This window comes from Gadus morhua, chromosome 11 (genome assembly GCF_902167405.1).
Source record: "Gadus morhua chromosome 11, gadMor3.0, whole genome shotgun sequence".
NCBI lineage: Eukaryota > Metazoa > Chordata > Actinopteri > Gadiformes > Gadidae > Gadus > Gadus morhua.
This window is the reverse complement of record NC_044058.1, coordinates 1,333,192-1,357,465: the sequence shown is the minus strand read 5'-3', so window position 1 is coordinate 1,357,465 and position 24,274 is coordinate 1,333,192. Positions and strand designations below refer to the sequence as shown.

General features: G+C 43.9%; 1 protein-coding gene across 2 annotated transcripts in view; it reads left to right on the top strand.

Moving 5' to 3' along the window:
• si:ch211-257p13.3 (kinesin-like protein KIFC3) overlaps positions 1–23,868 on the top strand; it is a 35,088-nt gene extending 11,220 nt beyond the window's left edge. For both annotated transcript variants that reach the window (XM_030371185.1, XM_030371184.1), the window contains exons 8-21: positions 7,110–7,175; positions 7,414–7,551; positions 7,738–7,935; positions 8,212–8,385; positions 8,830–8,977; positions 21,106–21,236; positions 21,335–21,446; positions 21,556–21,737; positions 22,058–22,162; positions 22,265–22,395; positions 22,480–22,600; positions 22,926–23,055; positions 23,187–23,416; positions 23,528–23,868. In XM_030371185.1, coding sequence (XP_030227045.1) covers positions 7,110–7,175; positions 7,414–7,551; positions 7,738–7,935; positions 8,212–8,385; positions 8,830–8,977; positions 21,106–21,236; positions 21,335–21,446; positions 21,556–21,737; positions 22,058–22,162; positions 22,265–22,395; positions 22,480–22,600; positions 22,926–23,055; positions 23,187–23,416; positions 23,528–23,653 — 1,992 coding nt within the window. In that variant the 3' untranslated portion in view covers positions 23,654–23,868. The remainder of the gene's footprint in view (positions 1–7,109; positions 7,176–7,413; positions 7,552–7,737; positions 7,936–8,211; positions 8,386–8,829; positions 8,978–21,105; positions 21,237–21,334; positions 21,447–21,555; positions 21,738–22,057; positions 22,163–22,264; positions 22,396–22,479; positions 22,601–22,925; positions 23,056–23,186; positions 23,417–23,527) is intronic.
• The last annotated feature ends 406 nt before the right edge of the window (positions 23,869–24,274 follow it).

The following is a 24,274-nucleotide window of genomic DNA, read 5'->3' as shown; positions in this document are numbered from 1 at the left end:
CGAGAAGGAGGGGCTCGGCCCGCCAACTAACGTGCAGAGATGCAGGGGCAGCTTCGCGCTTCGTAACAGAGACAGGGCAGAGCGCGAGCGCGCAGGGGGAATTTTATGAATGGTGAATGTAGGAGATAACTTCACCTGCTTAAAGTATTTTATTGCAGTTATACCCAACCGGTATTTGCGAAAAATAAACACAGAAGTGAAAGATCTGTCACAAGACGATTGATACGTATCCGTGCACATTTTTAAGTGGGTATACGCAAATCCTGGTGCGTTCCTAGTGGGTATACGGCATATACCTGCGTATCACGTAGACTACACCACTGCTTATCTTACCTTCTTAACCACTGCTAGAGTACGATCAGAAAGTAAGAATGAGGGAAACTTTTGATTCAGATCCTCCTTAGTTTTAGCAATCATAATAACGCTCTTCTTAGGATTGAACTTAATGTCATATTGAACTTCGTAGCTAGAGCAAACTTTAAGCAGTTACTGTAGCCCAGCACTATATGGAGACATGATGACCAAATCATCAGCGTATATGAGGTGGTTGATAAGACTCTCTCCCACCATACATCCAGTCTTACACTCTTTAAGCTTCTTAGAAAGATCATCTATATAGACATTGAAGAAGACAGGTGACAAGATGCCACCCTGTCTCAACCCATTAGTGGCTTGAAAGGGTGCAGATAAACTACTGCCCCATCTAATTTGCATGGTTTGTTGTGTGTACCAGAACTGCAAAGTCCTTATCAGGTATGGTGGAACCCCTCGCTCTTGGAGTTTGACAAACAATTTACCATTGTTAATCCTATCAAATGCTTTTGATGCATCTAAGAAGCACATACAAATAGTAGAGTTCTGTCATCTGTATTTACTTATGACTTCTTTAAGTGCATATATACAATGATCTGTTCCAAGTTTACTTTTAAAACCAAACTGGTTGTCAGTGGTTTCCACTGACAACCAATAATTAATAAATAATTATTTCTAAAACTTTAGACAGTATGCTAGCCAGAGGAATTGGCCTGCAGTTTTCTATACTGGAGATTTTCCCAGTTTTAAATTTGACCACTGGCACTGACAATACAGACAACATTGCGTCAAGAAGTATGCCATGCATTATCAAACCAGTAAAACATAGCAAGCAAGACAGGTATTCTACCACAAGCATGTTTTAGATATTCTGCTGTTATCTTGTCCAGACCACATGCTTTGTTCATAGTCAGTTTCTCAATGGCATAGCACACCTCATCAGGTCTAATAATCCACCCTATCATTAATAAGAACTTTTCCAGCATTAAATTCCTCACTCTTAACACAATTAAAAATGTCACTATAATGTTTGCTCCAAAGTTCTGCAATATTTTCAGATCCAGTGATTCCAGCAATACTAGACGGCAAGGGCACCTTACTGTTATTTATAACCTTAATTTCTTTCCAGAAATCATTGGCATTATTCTGCTGAAGCTTTTTGGCCATGTAGTTAGCCCTCATAGCCTGCTAGTTTCTTTTAATAAAGCGTACAGCATATCATTGAATCTTGCATTTGCCTGTTTCTCACGCTCACATTCAGGCCCATGTCTTGCTTTCCCTGATAACACCCAGGTTTTAAAAGCTTATTTGGCCTCTGCATGGAGTTCAGACACGTATTCATTCCATCCTGGTCTGACATGTTGTTTACCGCTCTTATTGCAGAAAAGCTTACCACTACGAATAAGACAGTTGACAATCTTCTCATATGTTATACACAGATCTTTACTATGATTCTTGTTCTTACAGTTAATGTTATCACATAGGAAAACATCAGAAGCAGGGCTTGAAAACGAAATTATTTTTCAATCGTTCCGCTCCGAACGGAACCGGTATATTTAACGTTTTCGTTCTTGCGTTCCGCCATCAACATATCGTTCCTGAACCGGTTCGGAACGTAAAATAACGTTCGTTCTTAACGTTCTGGCAGTGTCATTGTGCCTAGTCTATTTTTGTGGTCGATAAAAGGGTGACCAGATGTGTCGCTTTGTGCGAGACAGTCCCGCATTTCCATTACTTTGTACACGTCCCGCAAATTGAGACGTTGTCCCGCATTGTTATTAGGGCTGGCCCGAATTATTCGAATATTCAAATACTCGTTGGTAAAATTAGTATTCAAAGCTTAAATCAGTATTCGGAGCTTCGTTGTTTCACGTAGGGCATACGTGACGTTACCAGAGCGACAATTATATTATATTATACTATCATATAAAGAGCTATGGGAGTCGCAAACGGCAACAATCACTTTATCCTCCATGCTGCAGTTCACCCCGGACTGCACTGCACTGAGTTGGCCGGTTGAACGCTTATTGGCTGTTACGTTACACATGTCACTCAGTGGCCACGCTGTTGAACGCCGATTGGCTGTCATCACGCGAATGTCGCGTCAAAGTTTAAATATTTTTAAAGATTGATAGATTGCGGGGAACATAGGACCCTTTTCCCAGAAAAGGGTCCTATGTTCCCCACTTTTCGGAAAAAGGGTCCTATGCACCCCGGTATGTATGGCTACAGGGGAACATAGGACCCTTTTTGGGAAAAACGGGGAACCTAGCCTGGGACCCGGGGAACCTAGGACCCGGGGAACCTAGGACCCGGGGAACCTAGGACCCGGGGAACCTAGGACCCGGGGAACCTAGGACGCGGGGAACCTAGGACGCGGGGAACCTAGGACGCGGGGAACCTAGGACGCGGGGAACCTAGGACGCGGGGAACCTAGGGATGACCCCGTGAAATGCTAACCTTAGCTTAGTTGTTTGTTTATGTTCGCTGTACAGAGCCGCGCGAATCAACTGTGACTGGCTTGCTGCAGAGCGTGAGCGTCTTGCGAATACCCGGTCAATATAATGGATATAATTTGGACATATAAGACGATCAATATTCGGTATTTGTTATGGATTTATTGTACAAATTCCCTGAAAAGATGCACGTTCCAGAATGAATTGAAAAGCTCCCGCAAGGGCTGAGATGGCAGAGGACAGCTGATTTGGTACGGAACAACAGCTGTTTGCTACCACGGGGAAAAACTAAGTAACTCCAACTTACTTAGGCCTACTAATTAACTTTCAAAAGCTATTACATCTTCAACAAAATATGCAGATACTGTAATCGGTTCCAGTGAGTATATAGGGTTTATTAATGTGATGGTGTGTTTTTCTGGAATGAGTATTCGAATATTCGCTCGGAAAAACCAACGAGTATTCGAAGGCTGAAAAATGGCATTCGGGCCAGCCCTAATTGTTATTGACAGTCAGACTCGATTTTTGAAATAAGTGTTTTATACTCTGGCATTTATCAAATAGCTGTGGGTAGACAGCAGTGAGGGCTGTCATCAGGGAGCGGGCGGGCTGACTGATCATGTCAATGAAACTTGGACGCGGACGCAGGTTAAGGGTACGCCCACCAACAAGAAACAATGCAAAGGCGATATAGTGGACTGGGTTAATTTATCTCACGTTACCTTTGTCGAAGATAGAGCTCAGTGCAACTGTTGCTTCCAAATCGCCTCTCGCCAGGGTGGTGGTGGGAATTTGTGACAACTGAGATAGCGGGCGGCGAAGTTAACGCGGCAACCGGAAATATTTTTATTTTTTCATGAAATCTATGCTTTTGTGAAATTGTATAGGCTATATAGAGAACGAAAAAAAACGTTATTAGCCGGTTTGGAGGATTTCAGAATAACGTTTCTGTTCCGGAACAGTTGAAGACCATTTGGTTTTCGTTATTATGGATTGTTGATTATAATTATTATGGATTATTTTGGACAATGAATGAGGTATTAATACCAATACTCTTTGGCTGGGACGATGTCAACATTGGGTATATGGAGCAGAACATAGTGGGTCATATGTCAACGTTTTTTGTATGCATTTTATTCATTAGTAAGCTACATGGATATGCCATCTTTCAGAACCTTTCATTACCTGCACTAAAGAGAATAAAAGAGCGCATCCTCATTGTTTGATTGTGGTCGTAGGTGTTGTTGTTGGTGCTGAGTGACCACTGAAATCAGTGGGTCAGTGGGTGTGATCGGTCGTCAAGATGGCGGCGCAAAGCTACCTTGACTTCACGTGAACCTTATGAATTGTTCTTCATAAGTTTTGTTTGTTTGTTTGAACTCTGTCCAAATCCCTTCACTAGATTTAAGCCATTTAACATTTATTGTTAAATTTATTTAACAGTCTTAATCTACAGTCAGGTCCATAAATGTTGGGACATCGACACAATTCTAATCGTTTTGGCTCTATACACCACCACAATGGATTTGAAATTAAACAAACAAGATTTGCTTTAACTGCAGACTTTCAGCTTTAATTTGGGGGTATTTACATCCAAATCAGGTGAATACAACAGTTTGTATATGTGCCTCCCACTTTTTAAGGGACCAAGAGTAATGGGACAATTGGCTGCTCAGCTGTTCCATTGCTTGGTGTGTGTTATTCCCTCGTTATCCCATTTACAAGGAGCAGATAAAAGGTCTAAGAGTTCATTTTAAGTGTGCTATTTGCATTTGGAATCTGTTGCTGTCCAAAGAGCTGTCACCATCAGTGAAGCAAGCCATCATTAGGCTGAAAAATCTAAACAAACCCATCAGAGAGATATCTAAAACATTAGATGTTGCCAAATCCACTGTTTGGAACATTCTTAAAAAGAAAGAACGCACCGGTGAGCTCAGCAACACCAAAAGACCCGGAAGACCACGGAAAACAACTGCGTGGATGACCGAAGAACAGTTGGCCAGATCAAGAACATTCTCCAGGAGGTAGGTGTCTGTGTGTCAAAGTCAACAATCAAGAGAAGACTTCACCAGAGTGAATACAGAGGGTTCACCACAAGATGTAAACCATTGGTGAGCCTCAAAGTCAGGAAGGCCAGATTAGAGTTTGCCAGACAACGTCTAAAAAAGCCTTCACAGTTCTGGAACAACATCCTATGGACAGATGAGACAAAGGAAAGGAACTGCTCATGATCGAAAGTATACCACATCATCAGTGAAGCATGGTGGTGTTAGTGTCATGGCGTGGGCATGTATGGCTGCCAATGGAACTGGTTCCCTTGTATTTATTGATGATGTGACTGCTGACAAAAGCAGTGTTTCGGGCAATATTATCTGCTCATATTCAGCCAAATGTTTCAGAACTCATTGGACGGCACTTCACGGTGCAGATGGACAATGACCCGAAGCATACTGCAAAAGCAACAAAAGAGTTTTTTAAGGCAAAGAAGTGAAATGTTATGCAATGGCCAAGTCAATCACTTGACCTGAATCCGATTGAGCATGCATTTCACTTGCTGAAGACAAAACTGAAGGGAAAATGCCCCAAGAAAAGGCAGGAACTGAAGACAGTTGCAGTCGTGGCCTGGCAGTGCATCACCAGGGATGAAACCCAGCGTCTGGTGATGTCTGCATTCCAGACTTCAGGCTGTAATTGACTGCAAAGGATTTGCAACCAAGTATTAAAAAGTGAAAGTTTGATTTATGATTGTTAATTTGTCCCATTAGCCAGTCAGTTTCGTTCTCAGTGGGTGCTGGTCTCCGCCAGGGCTGCGCCTTGTCACCAATCCTGTTTGTGATATACAAGGACAGGATATCGAGGCGTAGTCGTGGTGGGGAGGGGTTGCAGTTCGGTGGTCTGAGGATCTCGTCACTGCTTTTTGCAGATGATGTGGTCCTCATTGGATCATCGGCCGGTGACCTTCAGCACTCAATGGATCGGCTGGTGGCCGAGTGTGAAGCGGCTGGGATGAGGATCAGCACCGCTAAATCTGAGGCCATGACTCTTAGCAGGAAACCGGTGGATTGCTTACTCCGGGTAGGAAATGAGTCCTTAGCCCAAGTGAAGGAGTTCAAGTACCTCGGGGTCTTGTTCGCGAGTGAGGGTACTATGGAGCGTGAGATTGGCCGGAGAATCAGAGCAGCGGGGGCGGTATTGCGTTCGCTTTACCGCACCGTTGTAACGAAAAGAGATCGATCTACCGGTCGATCTTCGTTCCTATCCTCACCTATGGTCATGAGGGCTGGGTGATGACCGAAAGGACGAGATCGCGGGTACAAGCGGCCGAGATGAGTTTTCTCAGAAGGGTGGCTGGCGTCTCCCTTAGGGATAGGGTGAGAAGCTCAGCCATCCGTGAGGAACTCGGATTAGAGCCGCTGCTCCTTTACTTAGAAAGGAGTCAGCTGAGGTGGTTCGGGCATCTGGTAAGGATGCCCACTGGGCGCCTTCCTTGGGAGGTGTTTCAGGCACGTCCAGTGGGGAGGAGACCTCGGGGAAGACCCAGGACTAGGTGGAGAGATTATATCTCAACACTGGCCTGGGAACGCCTCGGGATCCACCCGTCAGAGCTGGTCAATGTGGCCCGGGAAAGGGAAGTCTGGGGCCCCCTGCTTGAACTTCTCCCCCCGCGACCCGACCCCGGATAAGCGTGGTCCCTTAAAAAGTGGGAGGCATATACTATATAAACTGTTGTTATTCCTACACCATTCACCTGATTTGGATGTTAATATCCTCAAATTAAAGCTGAAAGTCTGCAGTTAAAGCACATCTTGTTCGTTTCATTTCAAATCCATTGTAGTGGTGTATAGAGTCAAAAAGATTAGAATTGTGTCGATGTCCCAATACTTATGGACCCGACTGTATGTGGCTTTATTAAAAAATATTTTCAACCTCACTTTGTAGTACAGCACTCGCCACAATTTCAGCAGGAAATGCATTTTCTAGTTCTCAATGACCTACAATAACACCCACCTTTCCAAAATCGGATGTTATAATATTGAAAATACATATTCTAATCATATTTTTATAGCGTAACGAAAACATATTTTAATTCTCTGATTTGCTTTATTTTCAATGCCTGAAATGATGGTGGATAGTTTGTATTTTTATACAAAGTAGAGAATATAATAACCTGTTATATTTGCTCATTGTTATCAGATTATTATATTAACCCTAACCCTAATACCATATGCATTGAGTTATAAAACACAGATTCAAAGTGTGAAAGTAAGACTTAAATATTTTCATTAATTAATATGAACATATTAATGTGTCAACATTGTTCGTACCTCTGATTTCTCCCAGATTGACGATCTGAAGGGCGGTATTGAGGAGCGTGAAGAAGAGCTGTCCAGGCTGAGAGCTGCCTCAGTGAGTCTTCAACACTATTGTCCCTCTTCAGCACCATCAGTATTGGATGGGCTCCCCCCCTCAGCTAGTCATCAACAAACCTGCCACAATGCATTTTCTTTTTCTGAGTCCACAGTACTCTGGTAAAGTCTCCAAACGCCAGAGTAGATGAATCAAAGCTTTCTGTTTGTTTATAAATGGGCTTTGCATTAACATTGCATATGCATCTGTACACATTCTCCTTGTTTGACGTCTTCAGGGGGCCACCGACTCTGAGAAGAGAGTGCTGTGTCTCTCGGTGGAAAACGACAGTCTGAAGCAGAGCCTGAGTGTGACGCAAGGCCTCCTGCAGCAGCTGTCTGCCATCCCCTCCCAGTCCAGCAACATGCTCCTGAAGGTGATAACACACACTCAGGAGGTGAACACACTAGCACCACCTGAGTTTACAGATGTGATGTATCCATGTTTTATTATAATTTATGGTATAGCAGCATCACAGTGTTTTTATGATTTTTGTGTTACAAAGTACTATGTATTATCGATACAAAAACCCACACTAAAACAAATGTTTATCCGCTCTCAGGAGAACGAGAGCCTGCGCGGCCGCATCCAGCAGCTGGAGACCAGCCTGCAGGAGCGGGCAGAGCAGCTCTCCCACCTGGAGAGGCAGAGCGAGAAGGGCGAGTGGAGGAGAGGAGAGGAGCTGAGGAAGCGCGAAGATAGAGTGAGGGAGCTTCAGCTGGAGCTGGACAGAGAGCGAGGCAAGGAGCCTTTGGTTAAGGTTAGTCATGATCTGTGCGAACTTTCCAGAGCTTTTTGTGTCTCTATGTTATCCATGAATCCTTGGATGTGTCCCTCTGGCCAGAAAAAACACCTGCAATAATCCCAGTTCCATTAGCATCCTCAATATCAAAATAATCTAACATTATCAGTGTTGCACGCATGCCGCTTTTTTCCTATACTGGTTGATCTATATATCATTGTTTTGTTTTGTTTGTTTTATGTGAGTCAGTGTTGATGGACAATAAAGTAATCAAACCTAAACGTTCAAATGTAGTACGTAACCCAGACGGTTGAGGTGGAGTCCCCCTCCTCGGTGAAGCAGCTGTCCAAGGCCAAGCAGAAGAACAAGCTCCTGTCTGAGAAGCTGTCCATTCAGGATCAACGATGCAAACACTTGGAGGAGCAGATCCGAAAGTCTGACGAATACAGCTGTAATCTGCAGCACAAGGTACCAGGAGAGGCCTGAATGTTGTTGTTGTTAACGGGTTTTAACAGAGAACACTGTCACGGTGATTATGCATAGGATTAATGAGCCGGCAGTGGATCTGTTGATGACAAAAAGATTCTGAATATTGAGATTTGTTTTACTTAAATTATCTTTCCAGTTCTTGAAACATCTTATATACCTGTATACTGTAACTGTTCAATCATTTTTCCTTATGTTTTAGAATGATTAAATTAGTGCTCAATTAATGTATTTTGGCCTTTAGCTCTTACAAGTCATAATTTCATTACCTTTATAAAAAAAAAGACGATCAACAAAAAGCCCAAAAGGTAGAATTGATCACAAGCATCAATATCATATTAATTGATACCAGGAATGGGTCCATTTATGCATGCATGAAATTGGATATAAATGACTGATGAAGGATTGCCTCCTGGATATTCCCAGATCGCTGCGTACGAGAGGGAGATCAGTGCGCTGAGGCAGGAGCTGCTGACAGAGATCGGCCACCTGGAGGAGAAGAAGGAGGAGGCTGTGAAAGCCGCCTCCTCCTGCTCAACAGAGCACTTCCACAGCCTGCAGGAGCAGTTCTTCAGTGAGTTACTGTGGAATCAGAATAAAAAGGGAAATGGATCATCTTTATTGGTTCATCTTTGTATCTAACGTTAACAGATTAACCTGTAGTATTTAACCACTTACCCATTTTGATAATGTAACAAATCTCTGAGCACATAAAATAATATCATTTTGACTATCATTTTACAACGTATAACATTCGTTCACCGCAAATTACTCTTAAAATCAGTGCCAACATTTAAATATTTTTTAATCATTCAGCGAACAAAAGGCAACAGGCTGATTATTATTTAGGGGGCCACTCAATGACATGCAGAAGCGTCATCAACACGCCCACTGAATTGGTGTGAGAAACACAGACTTTCTACTCCTCATTCACATGTAAGGTAATTTACATTTCCTACGGAGAAAATATTACCTCAGGGGTAGTATTATTCAGGAGATTTTCAGGGTACAAATGTCAGGATATGTTGTTAACACACACGGCCATAGGCGTCGATTACGGGGGGGACGGGGGGGACATGTCCCCCCCACTATTTGAAATACGAATTTTGTCCCCACCAGTTTTAAAAATGTGCAAACCAATTGCGACTGAAAAAATCCCCACATACTCAACCGAAATCGTCGAGTCTAAAATCATGCGATAGGCGCGCTCGAAGACATCATTTATTAGATAGGCCTACCTAATAAACGGTTGGAACACACAAGACCGGAACCCATAGCAACGACGGTAAACAAACCCCGACTCCCGAGAAGCCAATCCCTATGAGCTCCCCGCTCTACGGCCATCCGGAGGCACACAGAGCTTTTGGCCGTGATATTATATATACAATTATATTATATTATATACTATTATGTATAGAGCTCCGAGAGTCGCAAACGGCAACAATCACTTTCTCCTCCATGCTGCAGTACACCCCGGACTGCACTGCGCTGAGTTTGACGGTTGAACGCTGATTGGCTGTTACGTTACACATGTCACTCAGTGGCCACGCTGTTGAACGCTGATTGGCTGTCATCACGCGAAATTCGTGTCAAAGTTTAAATTTGTCACGCCACAAATCCTCGTGAACGCGCTCGCCTGTGCATGGCGAAAGTGTGGCGCGACAAATCAAAAAAATACGCCCGATACGCTTCTATACGTTCACTTTGTATGGGATCTTGTCGTCCCGTTGCGTTTGGTGTGAACGCACTGGAGAAGTTTCAAGACAGACAGCCAAAATTGACATTTTTATTCAGAAAATAGCCGGTCCTTTTGCTTCCTATAAAAAGCATGTTTGTGACACTGGATATCGATATGGATACGTCATCTAGCCTGCATGTGGAGGGCCACATAAGGTAAGAAATTGGTTTACGTAAACCTTGCTGCTGGTTCTGTTTGCTGGTGATGATGACCTGGCCAAAGGTTACCCACGGTCCTAAGCGATTGTGATCTGATTCTGGTTGGTGCTCCAGTTAGTATGCATTGTATATATAGATTGCAGCTAGTAGCAGCTACACACGGTGCGATTGCTATGCCAATGTGGTTATAGTTGGTTTTGTCTGATTGAGATATGTGACGACTTGGAGCCCGGTAGGCCTATTCTGACATAAATATGTTCTCGCATAACCTGTGTGATTATCCTAAACTGAAGGGGATTTTATTTGCGGACAATTTTCTTATGATGTTGTAACGAGTGAAGTCTACATTGGTCCTTCGCAAGTGTTTACTGGTGGTCAGGATTTGGCAGATGCAATTCTCCTCTGGGTGCTTGTATTTTTCTTCTTTTTTTAATGCAGCAACATATGCTACCAGCAGCCCTTGCTCGTCTTCAAAAGGCTGATGCTCAGTACCTCGTTTCATTTCGTACCCCCTTTACAGTCTGGCATTGTTTGTCTGGTAAACTTTGTTGATGTCAAGATAATTGTTAAATTGCCAACACTGTTCTATGTCCTGTGTGTATTAGTATTAGGCCTACATATCCCGAGCCAATACCCTGGTGTTTCCAACGCCGTTTTGCAAAACAAGCCAAAACACAACTTTTATTGTTCGAATAGGATCTTCCAGAGATCCCGCTAATGTTGTGTTATAAAGTAAAGGGAAACAAGATATCTATTCTTCCCCCACCTCTCTCTCTTCTCTGCTTGGTGTCGCTGACGCTTATAGTTTGCTTCCCTCCCTCGCTCTGGTAAAGTCACGTACGTGAAAAAAAAAATAACGAAGCTCCGAATACTGATTTAAGCTTCAAATACTAATTTTCCGAACCAGTATTCGAATAATTTCAACACCTGACAATACACTGTACAGCATATTGTAATGCAGCGTTGAATGGATGAATAGCTTACATAAGGGTACCCAGCACTTTTCAGACCACACTCAAGCTTATGGTTATTGTCCCCACCACTTCTAAAAACAAACTGACGCCCTTGCACACGGCCCATCTGGGGCTGTATTCACAAAGCATTTTATCTTACCGCTAGGACTGCTCCTAACTCGCGCTAAAACATTTTACGTAGGAGTTTTTTCTTAAAAGTTATTCACAAAGCCGCTGAGACCTACTCTTACTAAGGATGAATCACGAACTAAGAGTGACACGCCGTTGCTATGGATTACGTCAATTCTCGTGCACGAGTTTAGAAGCGGTCAGTTCGGTGATTGGTTGTTCAGACGAGCCCACTAAATCACCGAAAAACAAGGAAATAGCCTAGGCTAGAAATGAATTCCTATTAAGTAGTTATAGTGCAGTTAGCAGAATACACGCATGATGACAATTTTGTGCACACCACGATACTGACGTTGTAGCCTGCACGTTCAAGAGAGAGAGAAAGCAAACAATAAAAATACGTAAAATTGAAAATAAAATAAATGTTATGAACTACACAAGTGTTGACTGATTCGTGCCCAGGTGTTTACCTAAAATGTGTATTCAAAGTGATCCCTAAATGCCAGTCCACTCGGTTCCACACGGCCAAATTCATTGTCATGTTGATCGCCATCATCATCATCATCATCATCATCATCATCGTCTGGCTGTGGAATGTTCCTCCGCTTGCAGAGGTTGTGTAGAATGGCACATACAGTGATTTCTGTATGTGATTTCTATTTGCATCAAAAACAACCTGCGTGTTGATGGAATGCACTTTCTTCCTATTGACGAACACGTCCTCATCTTTTGATGGCGCAATTATTTTTATGTGCGTCCCGTCAATAGCACCGACCACACCGGGCATGCCTGCAATTGCCATGAAGTTGGCTTTGATACTGTGTAATTGTTGAATGTCCTAAGGAAACCGGATAAACTGTGGTCTAGAGAGCGCGTTGATTGTTTGATTTATGGCACGGCTGACTGATGGTTGCGATATTTTTAAATCGTCGGCATTGCAAAGTTGCATTTCCCCTGTTGCTGAATAACGTAGTGTGGCCGAACATTTTATTGCGGATCTAATCGGATTATTCCTGTTAGTCGGGGATGTTATTGCATCCCGCACTAACTCCACAACAAGTTTAATACCCTCACGATTTAGCCTAGGCCTATATCTCTTCATCAACTCAGTCTTCCATTGTCTCCAAAACATTTCGTCTCGCAGCCATTTTACGATTCTTTGTGAATACGTCTTACTGCGTTAGGAGTCCTCTTGAGGACCTTTAAGCTCTCCTAGACTTAGGTGCTACTTTTAGTCCTAAAATACTTTGTATTTTAGGACTTTGCTTTTAGTGCAAAAAGTTAGGAGTCCTAAATTTAAGAGTGACACGCCCATTATTTTTAGGAGTTAGGCCTACTCCTAAATTCGTCTTTAGCACCTGTAACTGCAGAATTTGAATGCGTACACTAAAGTCACAGCAAATTTGAAGTCGTATATATTTATTTTGCATGTGTACTCTAAAGTCACAAATGTGTAACAGTACATTTGTAGTCGTAAAAAATATATATATATTTTTTATACCATTGTAAACACAAAATAGGGTCTACGAGTACGCTAATCTGTGTTACAGGTGCACAAATCCTTTTGCTACAATTATTGCAGCGCAGTTGGTGCAAAACACATTCGCACACCCGTGTTTCATAATCTGAGAACATGCCCAAAAGGTATGAAGGTATTATTGTAGCAAAAGTCTTTAGCACCTGTAACTGCAGAATTTGAATGCGTACACTAAAGTCACAGCAAATTTGAAGTCGTATATATTTATTTTGCATGTGTACTCTAAAGTCACAAATGTGTAACAGTACATTTGTAGTCGTAAAAAAAAAATATATATTTTTTATACCATTGTAAACACAAAATAGGGTCTACGAGTACGCTAATCTGTGTTACAGGTGCACAAATCCTTTTGCTACAATTATTGCAGCGCAGTTGGTGCAAAACACATTCGCACACCCGTGTTTCATAATCTGAGAACATGCCCAAAAGGTATGAAGGTATTATTGTAGCAAAATTCTTTAGCACCTGTAACTGCAGAATTTGAATGCGTACACTAAAGTCACAGCAAATTTGAAGTCGTATATATTTATTTTGCATGTGTACTCTAAAGTCACAAATGTGTAACAGTACATTTGTAGTCGTAAAAAAATTTTTTTTTTTTTTTTATACCATTGTAAACACAAAATAGGGTCTACGAGTACGCTAATCTGTGTTACAGGTGCACAAATCCTTTTGCTACAATTATTGCAGCGCAGTTGGTGCAAAACACATTCGCACACCCGTGTTTCATAATCTGAGAAAATGCCCAAAAGGGGTGCATTCGTAAACCCAAATTTGAACAAATGCATCAGAAGTTGCACATCTGTGAACGCTATGTTAATTCAGCATTTTAATGAGCGAGCACAAAACCATTTTACAACTGCTCGAATCTGCTCCTGCAAGTCTCAGCTGTGGGGATTTTTGCAGGTTGTTTTGCAACACGCCTAGGTGGTAACGCCTCGTTTCCACATACGTACATTCTCGTATGCGATCCAACCGTCTCCGACCGAAAGTCCATTCATTCCTATGTGATTCTCCGTAATGTCCGTTTTTCTTCCGAGACTCCTCCCCTCCGTAAAATTTCTGTCCGGTATGTCCGTAATATACGTTCAAAAAATGTAACTTTCGCCGTCGTTTTACGGAGATACCGTATGAAAGTTTTTATGTTTTTCACAAAACTTGTAGGCTAAGTACCTTACAGGCCAAACTCCTCAGCGATCTTTTTCCAAGCCTGTTGGTTTTGTTTTTATCTCTGTATATGTCGATCCTCATGTTCCAAAGTACCGGTCTCCTATCCGCTTATCCGGGGTCGGGTCGCGGGGGGAGCAGCTCATGCAGGGGGCCCCAGACTTCCCTTTCCCGGGCCACATTGACCAACTCTGACGGGGGGATCCCGAGGCGTTCCCAGGCCAGTGTTGAGATATAATCTCTCCAACTAGTCCTGGGTCTTCCCCGAGGTCTCCTCCCCACTGGACGTGCCTGAAACACCTCCCAAGGAAGGCGCCCTGTGGGCATCCTTACCAGATACCCGAACCACCTCAGCTGACTCCTTTCTAAGTAAAGGAGCAGCGGCTCTAATCCGAGTTAGGGAGACGCCAGCCACCCTTCTGAGAAAACTCATCTCGGCCGCTTGTACCCGCGATCTCGTCCTTTCGGTCATCACCCAGCCCTCATGACCATAGGTGAGGATAGGAACGAAGATCGACCGGTAGATCGAGAGCTTTGCCTTGCGGCTCAGCTCTCTTTTCGTCACAACGGTGCGGTAAAGCGAACGCAATACCGCCCCCGCTGCTCCGATTCTCCGGCCAATCTCACGCTCCATAGTACCCTCACTCGCGAACAAGACCCCGAGGTACTTGAACTCCTTCATTTGGGCACTCATTTCCTACCCGGAGTAAGCTGATTTCTCCTAACATCTTTTGTCCGTAAATAAATTCATGCCCGTACGTAAAACACTAGCGACTCCTTCCGTAAATTTACGGAAGCACGGACACGAAAAACATACGTATGTGGAAACGAGGCGTTAGCAAAAGTATTCGTATCCGTAGATGACAGAGCGTCCGTGAGCGGGACAAAATAGTCCCGCCCATAATTTCCTAATCCAATGAAAATTGCCGGCAGGGATGCATTTCTCAAATTACAGTGACGGCTGGTGGTGATTTTTGGTGGGTGGGCTAAAGAATGCATTACATTTATCAATACTTCACAGGGCTCCAGACGCCATGAGGTCACCTTTATATCTCTGTTCATAACTTTCATATAATGTGAATGATTTTTAAACAAGATTAAGGTGTAGAGAAAGGCATGTCTTTATTTGAAGCACAATTATAAATAAAAAGAAAAATAAGGTGTTTAAAGTGCTTCACTGAGCTGAAATTGAACATTTCGAACTAAACCATTAAACAAAATAAAACTTTTTTTGTGCTTAAAGTATTACACAATTAAAATGTTGACTGGTCTCCCTTTCCGCAAAATGCGGCTGTAGACGATCACACACTCTTTGGTAGAGGCGTCTGTGTCGCCGTCAATCATGAAGGACAATATGTGGCGTTTCCGACGTCCGCAGCTGTCTCTTGCTTTAAGGTGTCGCCCATTAGGCCTACTGCAATGAATTGTGCACATTCCATCTCATTGCTATACGTCGGGTTGATGTTTAATCCATTTCTCTTCATGAGAATAATTTCGGATTTAAATTGAGAATTGCAACTACTCTTTGGCAATGTTGTACGCAACATTAAATTCCTTAGAGAACCTTATTGTTACTGCCTGTCGCTGAAATGCAGCTTGGAGTGGGGCCACTTTCTCTACACACTTGTCACGTCATGTTGGGTTATTTAGACAGCTTTTTAAATGTTTCGATACGAAACGTAGTTGACCCGCTTACAAATGCACTATTACCGGCCATATTCTGACCGCACTCCTGACAGTAAATCTGTACATCGTTTGGTTGATGTGTCCCCAATCTTTTCACTTCCAATTTTTCCTCCTAACGCCCGCCATACTGCACTTGCGCTACTGTGCTGTGATTAGTCGAAGGTCACTGTACTGTAGCTACTGTGCTAGCTGGTCCAAGGTCAGCCTTTGGGCTAAACTAATTTAGCCCAAATGGGAAGCATATGAAGGGGGCGTGTCAGGGCACCTGTCAATCAACGTCAATGGAAGCTTACGCTACTGCGCTTGGGCTGAATACATTTAGCCTATTCACAGGAAAAAAACGAAGATATATATATCCTGGGTTTTTCTGTCACTTTTTGGTGCTGTTGCTCCTTTAGGTTCTACCAAAATTTAAAACAATATGTTCTAAGTTTTTAATAATATTTTTTTTATTTTCACTGTAAGAGGGCTTAAGCCGCGAACACACCAAGCGCGTACCTCGCGTACCATGTACGCGCGTAACGCAGCTAAAATGTTGCTTGACCATTTTGTGTCAAAAATGGTCAGATACGCGCGTACGCATACGCGCGTAGATGAGACCGCCCAAAACTCCCCCCCCCCCCCCAGCCTGTGGCTGCGCTGGATTAGGAGTCCGAGGAAGGAAACCCAAACGCCGCCGTGTTTGGGTGGATGATAGAGCTTGGATCGGGTTAGATTAAATAATATAAATATATATAAATAATATAAATAACATAATGATATAAATAACAATAATCGGGTTAAATAACTTCACATGGTGTGTCTGGTGTGTTTCCAGCATTGGTAGTGTTGATCAGCAGAGAAATAGTCCGCCAAGACGTTGAGGTTGCTTAGTAATCAGAGACTCTGTCCATGCAAGTGAACGGAGCGTTCACTCTTCGTCATAACTATCAAACCAAACATCCTTCACATTCACCGAGCGAACATTCTGAAAGTAAAATGCACATTTCTCGCTAGAAATGTTTCCATAAACGCATTTAATGGCGTAACTATGTTACTATTTCCACCCAGAATAAAGAAAGTTGCCGGCCGTGGCTGCCATGGACATGGCTGCGCTGGAGTCCGAGGTAGGAAACCCAAACGCCGCCGTGTTTGGGTGATAGAGTTTAGATCGGGTTAGATTAAATAATCTCGGATATAAATAACAATAATCGGGTTAAATAACTTCACATGGTGTGTCTGGTGCGTTTCCAGCATTCGTAGTGTTGATCAGCAGATGTATAGTCCGCCAAGACGTTGAGGTTGCTTAGTAACCAGAGACTCTGTCCATGCAAGTGAACGGAGCGTTCCCTCTTCGTCATAACTATCAAACCAAACATCCTTCACATTCACCGAGCGAACATTATGAAAGTAAAATGCATATTTCTCGCTAAAAATGTTTCCATAAAAGCATTTAATGGCGTAACTAATGGCGCGTTTCCACTGCAGGGTGCGGAACGGATCGGATCGCAATGGTCGGGTCGCGTTTCCACCGCCAAAAGTGGGCGTGACCCGGACTTTGCCGTACCCGTTCCGGCCCCATTCTCGGGACTCCTCCGTTGCGGTACCCAAAACGAGACCAGACGCCTGAAAGGGTCCCGTGAAATTCTAGCTACACCCCCCCTCCGTTGATTGGTCGACAGAATCGTCACTTCCGGGTGACGCGGGGATAAAAACAAACAAACAGTAGCCTCGAGGTATTATTCTTTACAATTAACATGTCGCGTAAAAAGCTTGCTTGGGCGAACAAGGAGGTGGAGACGTTCGTCTGCATTCTTGGGGAGGAAGACGTTGTTTACGATGTTTACGTAGCTGCCGCGGCGATCGACATCCGGCCTACCACCAAGGGTACTGTCGGCAGTGGAAACGCGACCTCGGAACTGAGCTGGGCTATACCGCCCCCTCCCTACCGCACCTTTGCGATCCGATCCGTTCCGCACCCTGCAGTGGAAACGCGGCATAAGTTACTATTTCCACACAGAATAAAGAAAGATGTCGGCCGTATGCTTCTGTCCAAGCTCACTACTCTCTGCCAGTGACGTCGGGTCAAGCTCAACGCTGATTGGCTATTGCGGCGCGTATGAGCGTAAAAAGTTCAATTTTTTGAACTCCTCGCGTACGCGCGTATATGTACGCGCGTATATGTACGCGCGTATATGTACGCGCGTATATGTACGCGCGTATATGTACGCGCGTATATGTACGCGCGTATATGTACGCGCCTAACGCGAGTAAAATGTTGCTTATACGCATGTAACGCGTGTACGCGTCTCATACGCGCGTAAACCAATGGTTCCCTATGGAAAAAATGGCAATTTTATACGCGAGGTACGCGAGGTACGCGTCTGGTGTGGCCGCACCTTTAGCTCTGTTAGCCAATTTATACCAGCCGTCCCTGACTGGGACCCATCGCGTGCCAGCCATGGAGCTATAAAGATCGCAGCATTCTCAGCGCGGGTACGTTTCTTTCTGGAGAAGTGAAGAGGGCGTCCTACTGAACGGAGGTGGGTATCCTACATTATGTAAAATGAAATGACTTAGTTCAAGTGAATTCTCCCCAAAGTATTGCATTAACATTTCTGAATTTTTGTTTTGGCGACCATTAAAATACATTCAAGGACATTTGCGGCATGTTAATGAAATACTTTGGGGGGAATTCACTTGAACTAAGTCATTTCATTTAACATAATGTAGGATACCCATCTCCGTTCACTAGGACGCCCTCTTCACTTCTCCAGAAAGAAACGTATCCCGCGCTGAGTATGCTGCGATCTTTATAGCTCCATGGCTGGCACGCGGTGGGTCCCAGTGTAATTTGAGAAATGCATCCCTGCCGGCGATTTTCATTGGATTAGGAAATTATGGGCGGGACTATTTTGTCCCGCTCACGGACGCTCTGTCATCTACGGATACGAATACTTTTGTTACACATTTACCACCTAGGCGTGTTGCAAAACAACCTGCAAAAAACCCCACAGCTGAGACTTGCAGGAGCAGATTCGAGCAGCTGTAAAATGGTTTTGTGCTCGCTCATTAAAATGCTGAATTAACATAGCGTTCACAGATGTGCAACTTCTGATGCATTTGTTCAAATTTGGGTTTACGAATGCACACCTTTTGGGCATGTTCTCAGATTATGAAACACGGGTGTGCGAATGTGTTTTGCACCAACTGCGCTGCAATAATTGTAGCAAAAGGATTTGTGCACCTGTAACACAGATTAGCGTACTCGTAGACCCTATTTTGTGTTTACAATGGTATACATTTTTTTTTTTTTTTTTTTACGACTACAAATGTACTGTTACACATTTGTGACTTTAGAGTACACATGCAAAACAAATATATACGATATCAAATTTACTGTGACTTTAGTGTACGCATTCAAATTCTGCAGTTACAGGTGCTAAAGACTTTTGCTACAATAATACCTTCATACTTTTAGCCCTAAGATCCTTTGTGAATACGGCCCCTGATCTTTTTTTTTATAAAAAAATAAATTGTATTTATTGAAATAATATAGGAAAATAAAAAGGCATAGAATAAAACACTGCATTGCCACTAAACATTAGTGCAAATAGGCCAAACTGATGTGTCCACCATAGACTATTCAATCCTCACACTCGTCTGTCCGCTGCGTTTGCTCTGGTCACTCCGCACTGTTTCGGCCCGTGGCAAAGCGGGTCATCCTCGCTGCTGTCCAAGGCATTTTGAGACGCAGCATTTATTTAATGCTCATATGACTGAAAAAAAAGGTTATCTGAAAAAGTGTGAGGGGGAGCGGTGGTGCACTTAACTTGTTCTGTGAGCAGCTGGATGTGAACAATGGTGTGAATACAACGATCGAGTTTCGACTGTGCGCGCATGCACAATATTGCATTGGTGTAATCGAGCTGCACTGCTATATATGTATTTTTATCAATGTAGCGAGTCAAGTGCAGACTGAGTTTTTTTTTTTCCAGCATCCCCTGCTGAGAATACGTTCCCGCGGCTATGCTCACACATACATACAAAACATAATAAAAATAAATAAATAATTAAAACAGTCCACAGGGGGGATATCAATATCACAAGACATTCCGGGAGGCTCAAGGAGAGGAGTAATATTAACTTTGAGCAACAAAGTGTAGTCTTGTTATGGACTCTAGACGTATGCCTAATTCACCGTACTGTGTTATTTACATGATTTCGTTCCGCGTTATAGGGACACTGTCTCTTTAAGATTTAGTGACTTCTGTGTTGATATGCCTGTCGGTGCGATGTTTGAATTAAACAGTTTTTATATGACAAAATGAACGACCCGCCGTTGCTTGTCGAGGTGAGAAATTGTCTCTTCTTCTTTTATCGCAATTTCTACAGTCTATAGACAGAACGTGTTACCTGGGAGTTTGTCAACGGCGGAGCCGTTATGTTTAAAAACATAACGCGTTACCTGGGCGAGTGTGTCGCTGCGGTGTGTGCGTGTGTTATTCCCTGGGCGTGTCTGTCGATGGCGGAGCAGTTATGTTTAAAAACATAACGTCTTACCTGGGCGAGTGTCGTTGCAGTATGTGCGCGTGCGTGTGTGTTCTTATCTGCGAGTGTGTCGATGGCGGAGCAGTTATGTTTAGAAACACAACGTCTTACCTGGGCGAGTGTCGTTGCGGGGTGTGCGCGTGCGTGTGTGTTCTTACCTGCGAGTGTGTCGATGGCGGAGCAGTTATGTTTAAAAACATAACGTCTTACCTAGGCGAGTGTTGCTGTGGTGTGTGCGTGTGTGTTCTTACCTGGGCGAGTGTCGATGGCGGAGCCGTTATTTTTAAAAGCATAACGTCTTAGCTCGGCGAGTGTCGCTGCTTTTGTCTTGACGTACGGTGTGTGTGTGTGCGCGTGCGTGTGCGTGCATTGCTGCAAGTGTGTTCGCTTTCGGGTATGTGTCGCTGCTTATGTCTTGACGTGTGGTGTATTTGCGTGCTTGTGCGGTGTGTATATGCATTGTGTTTGTGCGTGCTTGCGGTGTATGTATGCGTTAGCGCGTGCTGTGTGTGTGAGCTGCAGGCTGCTTGGCACATGAGTAACTTGAGTAACTGGTGCGATAGGCCTGGTATTATAGTAGTTAGATTAGAAGACACTGTGTTATCCACTCTGTGTATAGCTCGTATCTTCCCATGTCCGCGATTTCATAGAACAAAGTCAATGCTGACTGAAATTACAACCCACAGCATCAAAAACCATACCTCATGAATCATACTGGCACCTGTTCTGTGTCTACGAGGTAGGACCCTGTAAATGCATGTAATACTAAATGGGTTTCCTTGGGGCCGGTGTTGTTGGGTGCAGGCCTGCAGAAGCGACTGACCGCCCTCCCCCCAGCCCTGGGCTCCATGAAGACCGACTACGCGAGCCTCAGGAGCCAGGTCCGCAACTTCTCCGACTTTTATGGAGCGGCGATCAGCGATGCCAAGAAACAGGTCAGCAGGCCTGACATGAATGGCTAATGACATACTGACAGCTCTCATGGATTCTGTTTTGAGACAGCAATAAGAGTCATCTGTGCCCTTGATCGCAGATCAATGCAGCGATCCATGAGATGTCCGAAGCTAACAAAGACCTTATGGAGAAATACATGAAGGAAGTGGCGCTGCGTAGGAAGTACCACGAACAACTGGTCGAGCTCAAAGGTAATGGCAGCAGACGGAGAGGACAAAGGGAAAACGGCCTATTAGTGGGATTCTGCTTGGTTGGGTTCAGACCTGTTGTGGACAGAACGCTCACTAACCCTACTTCCAGGTAACATCCGCGTTCTGTGTCGTGTGAAGCCCGTGCTGAAGGAGGACCAGCAGGAGGAGGGCCAGGCGGTGGTGGTCACCACAGACCCCAACAACGAGTCAGCCCTCTCGGTGATCAACAAGGGAAAGGCTCGCGCCTTTGAACTGGACAAGGTCTTCCACCCCCAGGCCACGCAAGAAGAGGTACCCATGTTGGAATGTCTGCAGAGATAATGGTGAAACTTCAGTCTCATTAGCTGCGTTTCCATCACCGTTTACTGATTCGATACTTCAAAGTTCACATAAAATCAGGGGGATGGAAACGCACCTATTGTTGGGTGGGGAGAATCAGACACCCTGAGAGTTATCACCTGGAATGTATATCCTAATCTTGCCAAATTGTTTATATTTATTTTTAACTTTAATTTACTTTTAATTTAATTTATTGTAAGCATCTAGAAGTAGATGTATATAATCCTCACATAACTCTGTTTTCCTCTCTGTCACTATCTTATTCAATTAAGGTTTTCCAAGAGATTGGGCCTCTTGTGACCTCCTGCATCGATGGCTATCACGTGTGCATATTTGCCTATGGACAGACAGGCTCTGGGAAGACTTACACCATGGAGGTACTCTGCAGACATCAAGCTACCTCTCCATGTATTCAGTAGTTTAAAGCAATTCATGAATGAATGGCTGAACCCTGTCTTTTGGGGGGGCTTGATTTTCAGGGCTCAGTTGAGAATCCTGGCATCAACCAGCGGGCTCTGAAGCACCTCTTCAATGAAATAGAAGAGCGCAAGGACATGTGGTCTTACACCGTGAACGTCAGCTCTGTGGAGATCTACAACGAGCTGCTGAGGTAAAGGCACCCTCCTGTGAATAATGCCTTTCGTTTGGTTGGAACACAGCTTACAGTGGTCGCATGTGTTGTTTTGGTCCACAGAGATCTGCTGAGCAAGGATGGAGAGAAATTGGACATCAAGATCAATCCTGATGGAACGGGGCAGCTGCATGTGCCAGGTCTCAGGGTCACGGAGGTCAAAGGCTTTCAACACATCAAGAAGGTGACAGACGTTTCTCCACTTTGATTGAATTCATCATTGGCTCAGTGACGTTAAGATGTTCATCAGACACCAGCACAGGCCCAGTCATCCTGGGAATGCACTGTTCTCTCTGCTGCAGTCTGCACGCCGGGAAAGCAAGATCAACAGACTAGAACATCATTTTTTATTTCAGATCATCTATTCTTCAATTTCTTTATTCACTTTTATTTTGTTGTGGCAATACATACAAATCGAGAATTATACTGCACTATGTTGCATCCGCAAACAATGTGATTTTTAAATTTCAAGTGAGCAGCCCAATACATTTTCTCTGGTGGTTCTCCAGGTCTTGGCCAAAGCCCGTCGGAACAGAATCACCTTTGGAACCAAGATGAACCAGCACAGCTCACGCTCCCACGCCCTGCTCTGCATCACCGTGCACGGCACCGACCTGGCCAACGGCTCCAAAACCACAGGCGAGACCCCTGCTGCACGCCTGGCTTCTTACTAATCAGCGAACCATTAATTTTAACAAATTCTTACATTAAATATTTTCATCCAGGATTTCCTTACCTTCCTTAACCATCACACTCCCCTTTGTCTCTAGGCAAGTTAAACCTTGTGGACCTTGCTGGATCGGAGAGGGTGTGGAAGTCTGGTGCAGAGGGGGAGAGGCTGAAAGAGGCCCAGAATATAAACCGCTCCCTGCTGGCACTTGGGGATGTGATCCAGGCTCTGAGAGGCAACCAAACCCACATCCCTTTCCGGAACTCCCGTCTCACTTATCTTCTGCAGGACTCCCTTGGGAAAGGCAACAAGACAGCCATGGTCGTCCAGGTTTGTGTTGAACCTCCAACCACCTTCCTGTATAGCATATTAACATCCATAATTTTCTTATGCATTATATCAGTATTTCAATAATTTGATCTTTTTCATCTTCTGTTAAAGGTGTCTGCTCTTGAGAGCAATGTGGGCGAGACCTTGTGCTCGCTCAAGTTTGCCCAGAAGGTGTGTAGGGTGGAACTTGGTCCTGCAGCCAGGAAGATTGAATCGGGTGCAGCCCAATGCGACTAGCATGTCACCATTTCCTTCAGGATGACAAGGGATGCAATGCCTTACAAAACAAGCCAGAGATGAAACATCAACCCACAGCCAGGCGCTAACAGCTGTGATGCTGAAAGAACGATTCAGCTAAAGGGCTATAACTGTGGAACTGTCTGCATGACACCAGAATCCCACCTTGAGATTGGTAGTTTTTGTGTACTAGCTCTATATAATGATCGAATCAGCATGTAGTATTATTTCTTCAACTGCCGTGCCAAAACAATGTTTCTCTCTTTGAATAAGCTTTTCTTAAACCAAGCTGTGGTTTGCTGCAATTGAATCACAAGCAGTGAGAGGTTGCAAAAGTATTCCTCACTAACCAGTTAAGTGCTTATACAGGGATTCAGATTGGGAGAACATACTCAATGAGTTAGTAAGGTGCAAACCATGAATCATTCAAATATACAGTATTAGGCTGGCTGTGGATTTTTTTATGTTGGAGATCATTAATAGATCAGTGGGACATCGTTTCATAAGACTTGGATTTGGCCCATACCCCAGGGCAGACCTCAGCCTGGAGTCCATTAAACACTAGACACCACTATAGTAACATTTAGTTATCGTTAAACACATCTTGCGTATGTATTTTGT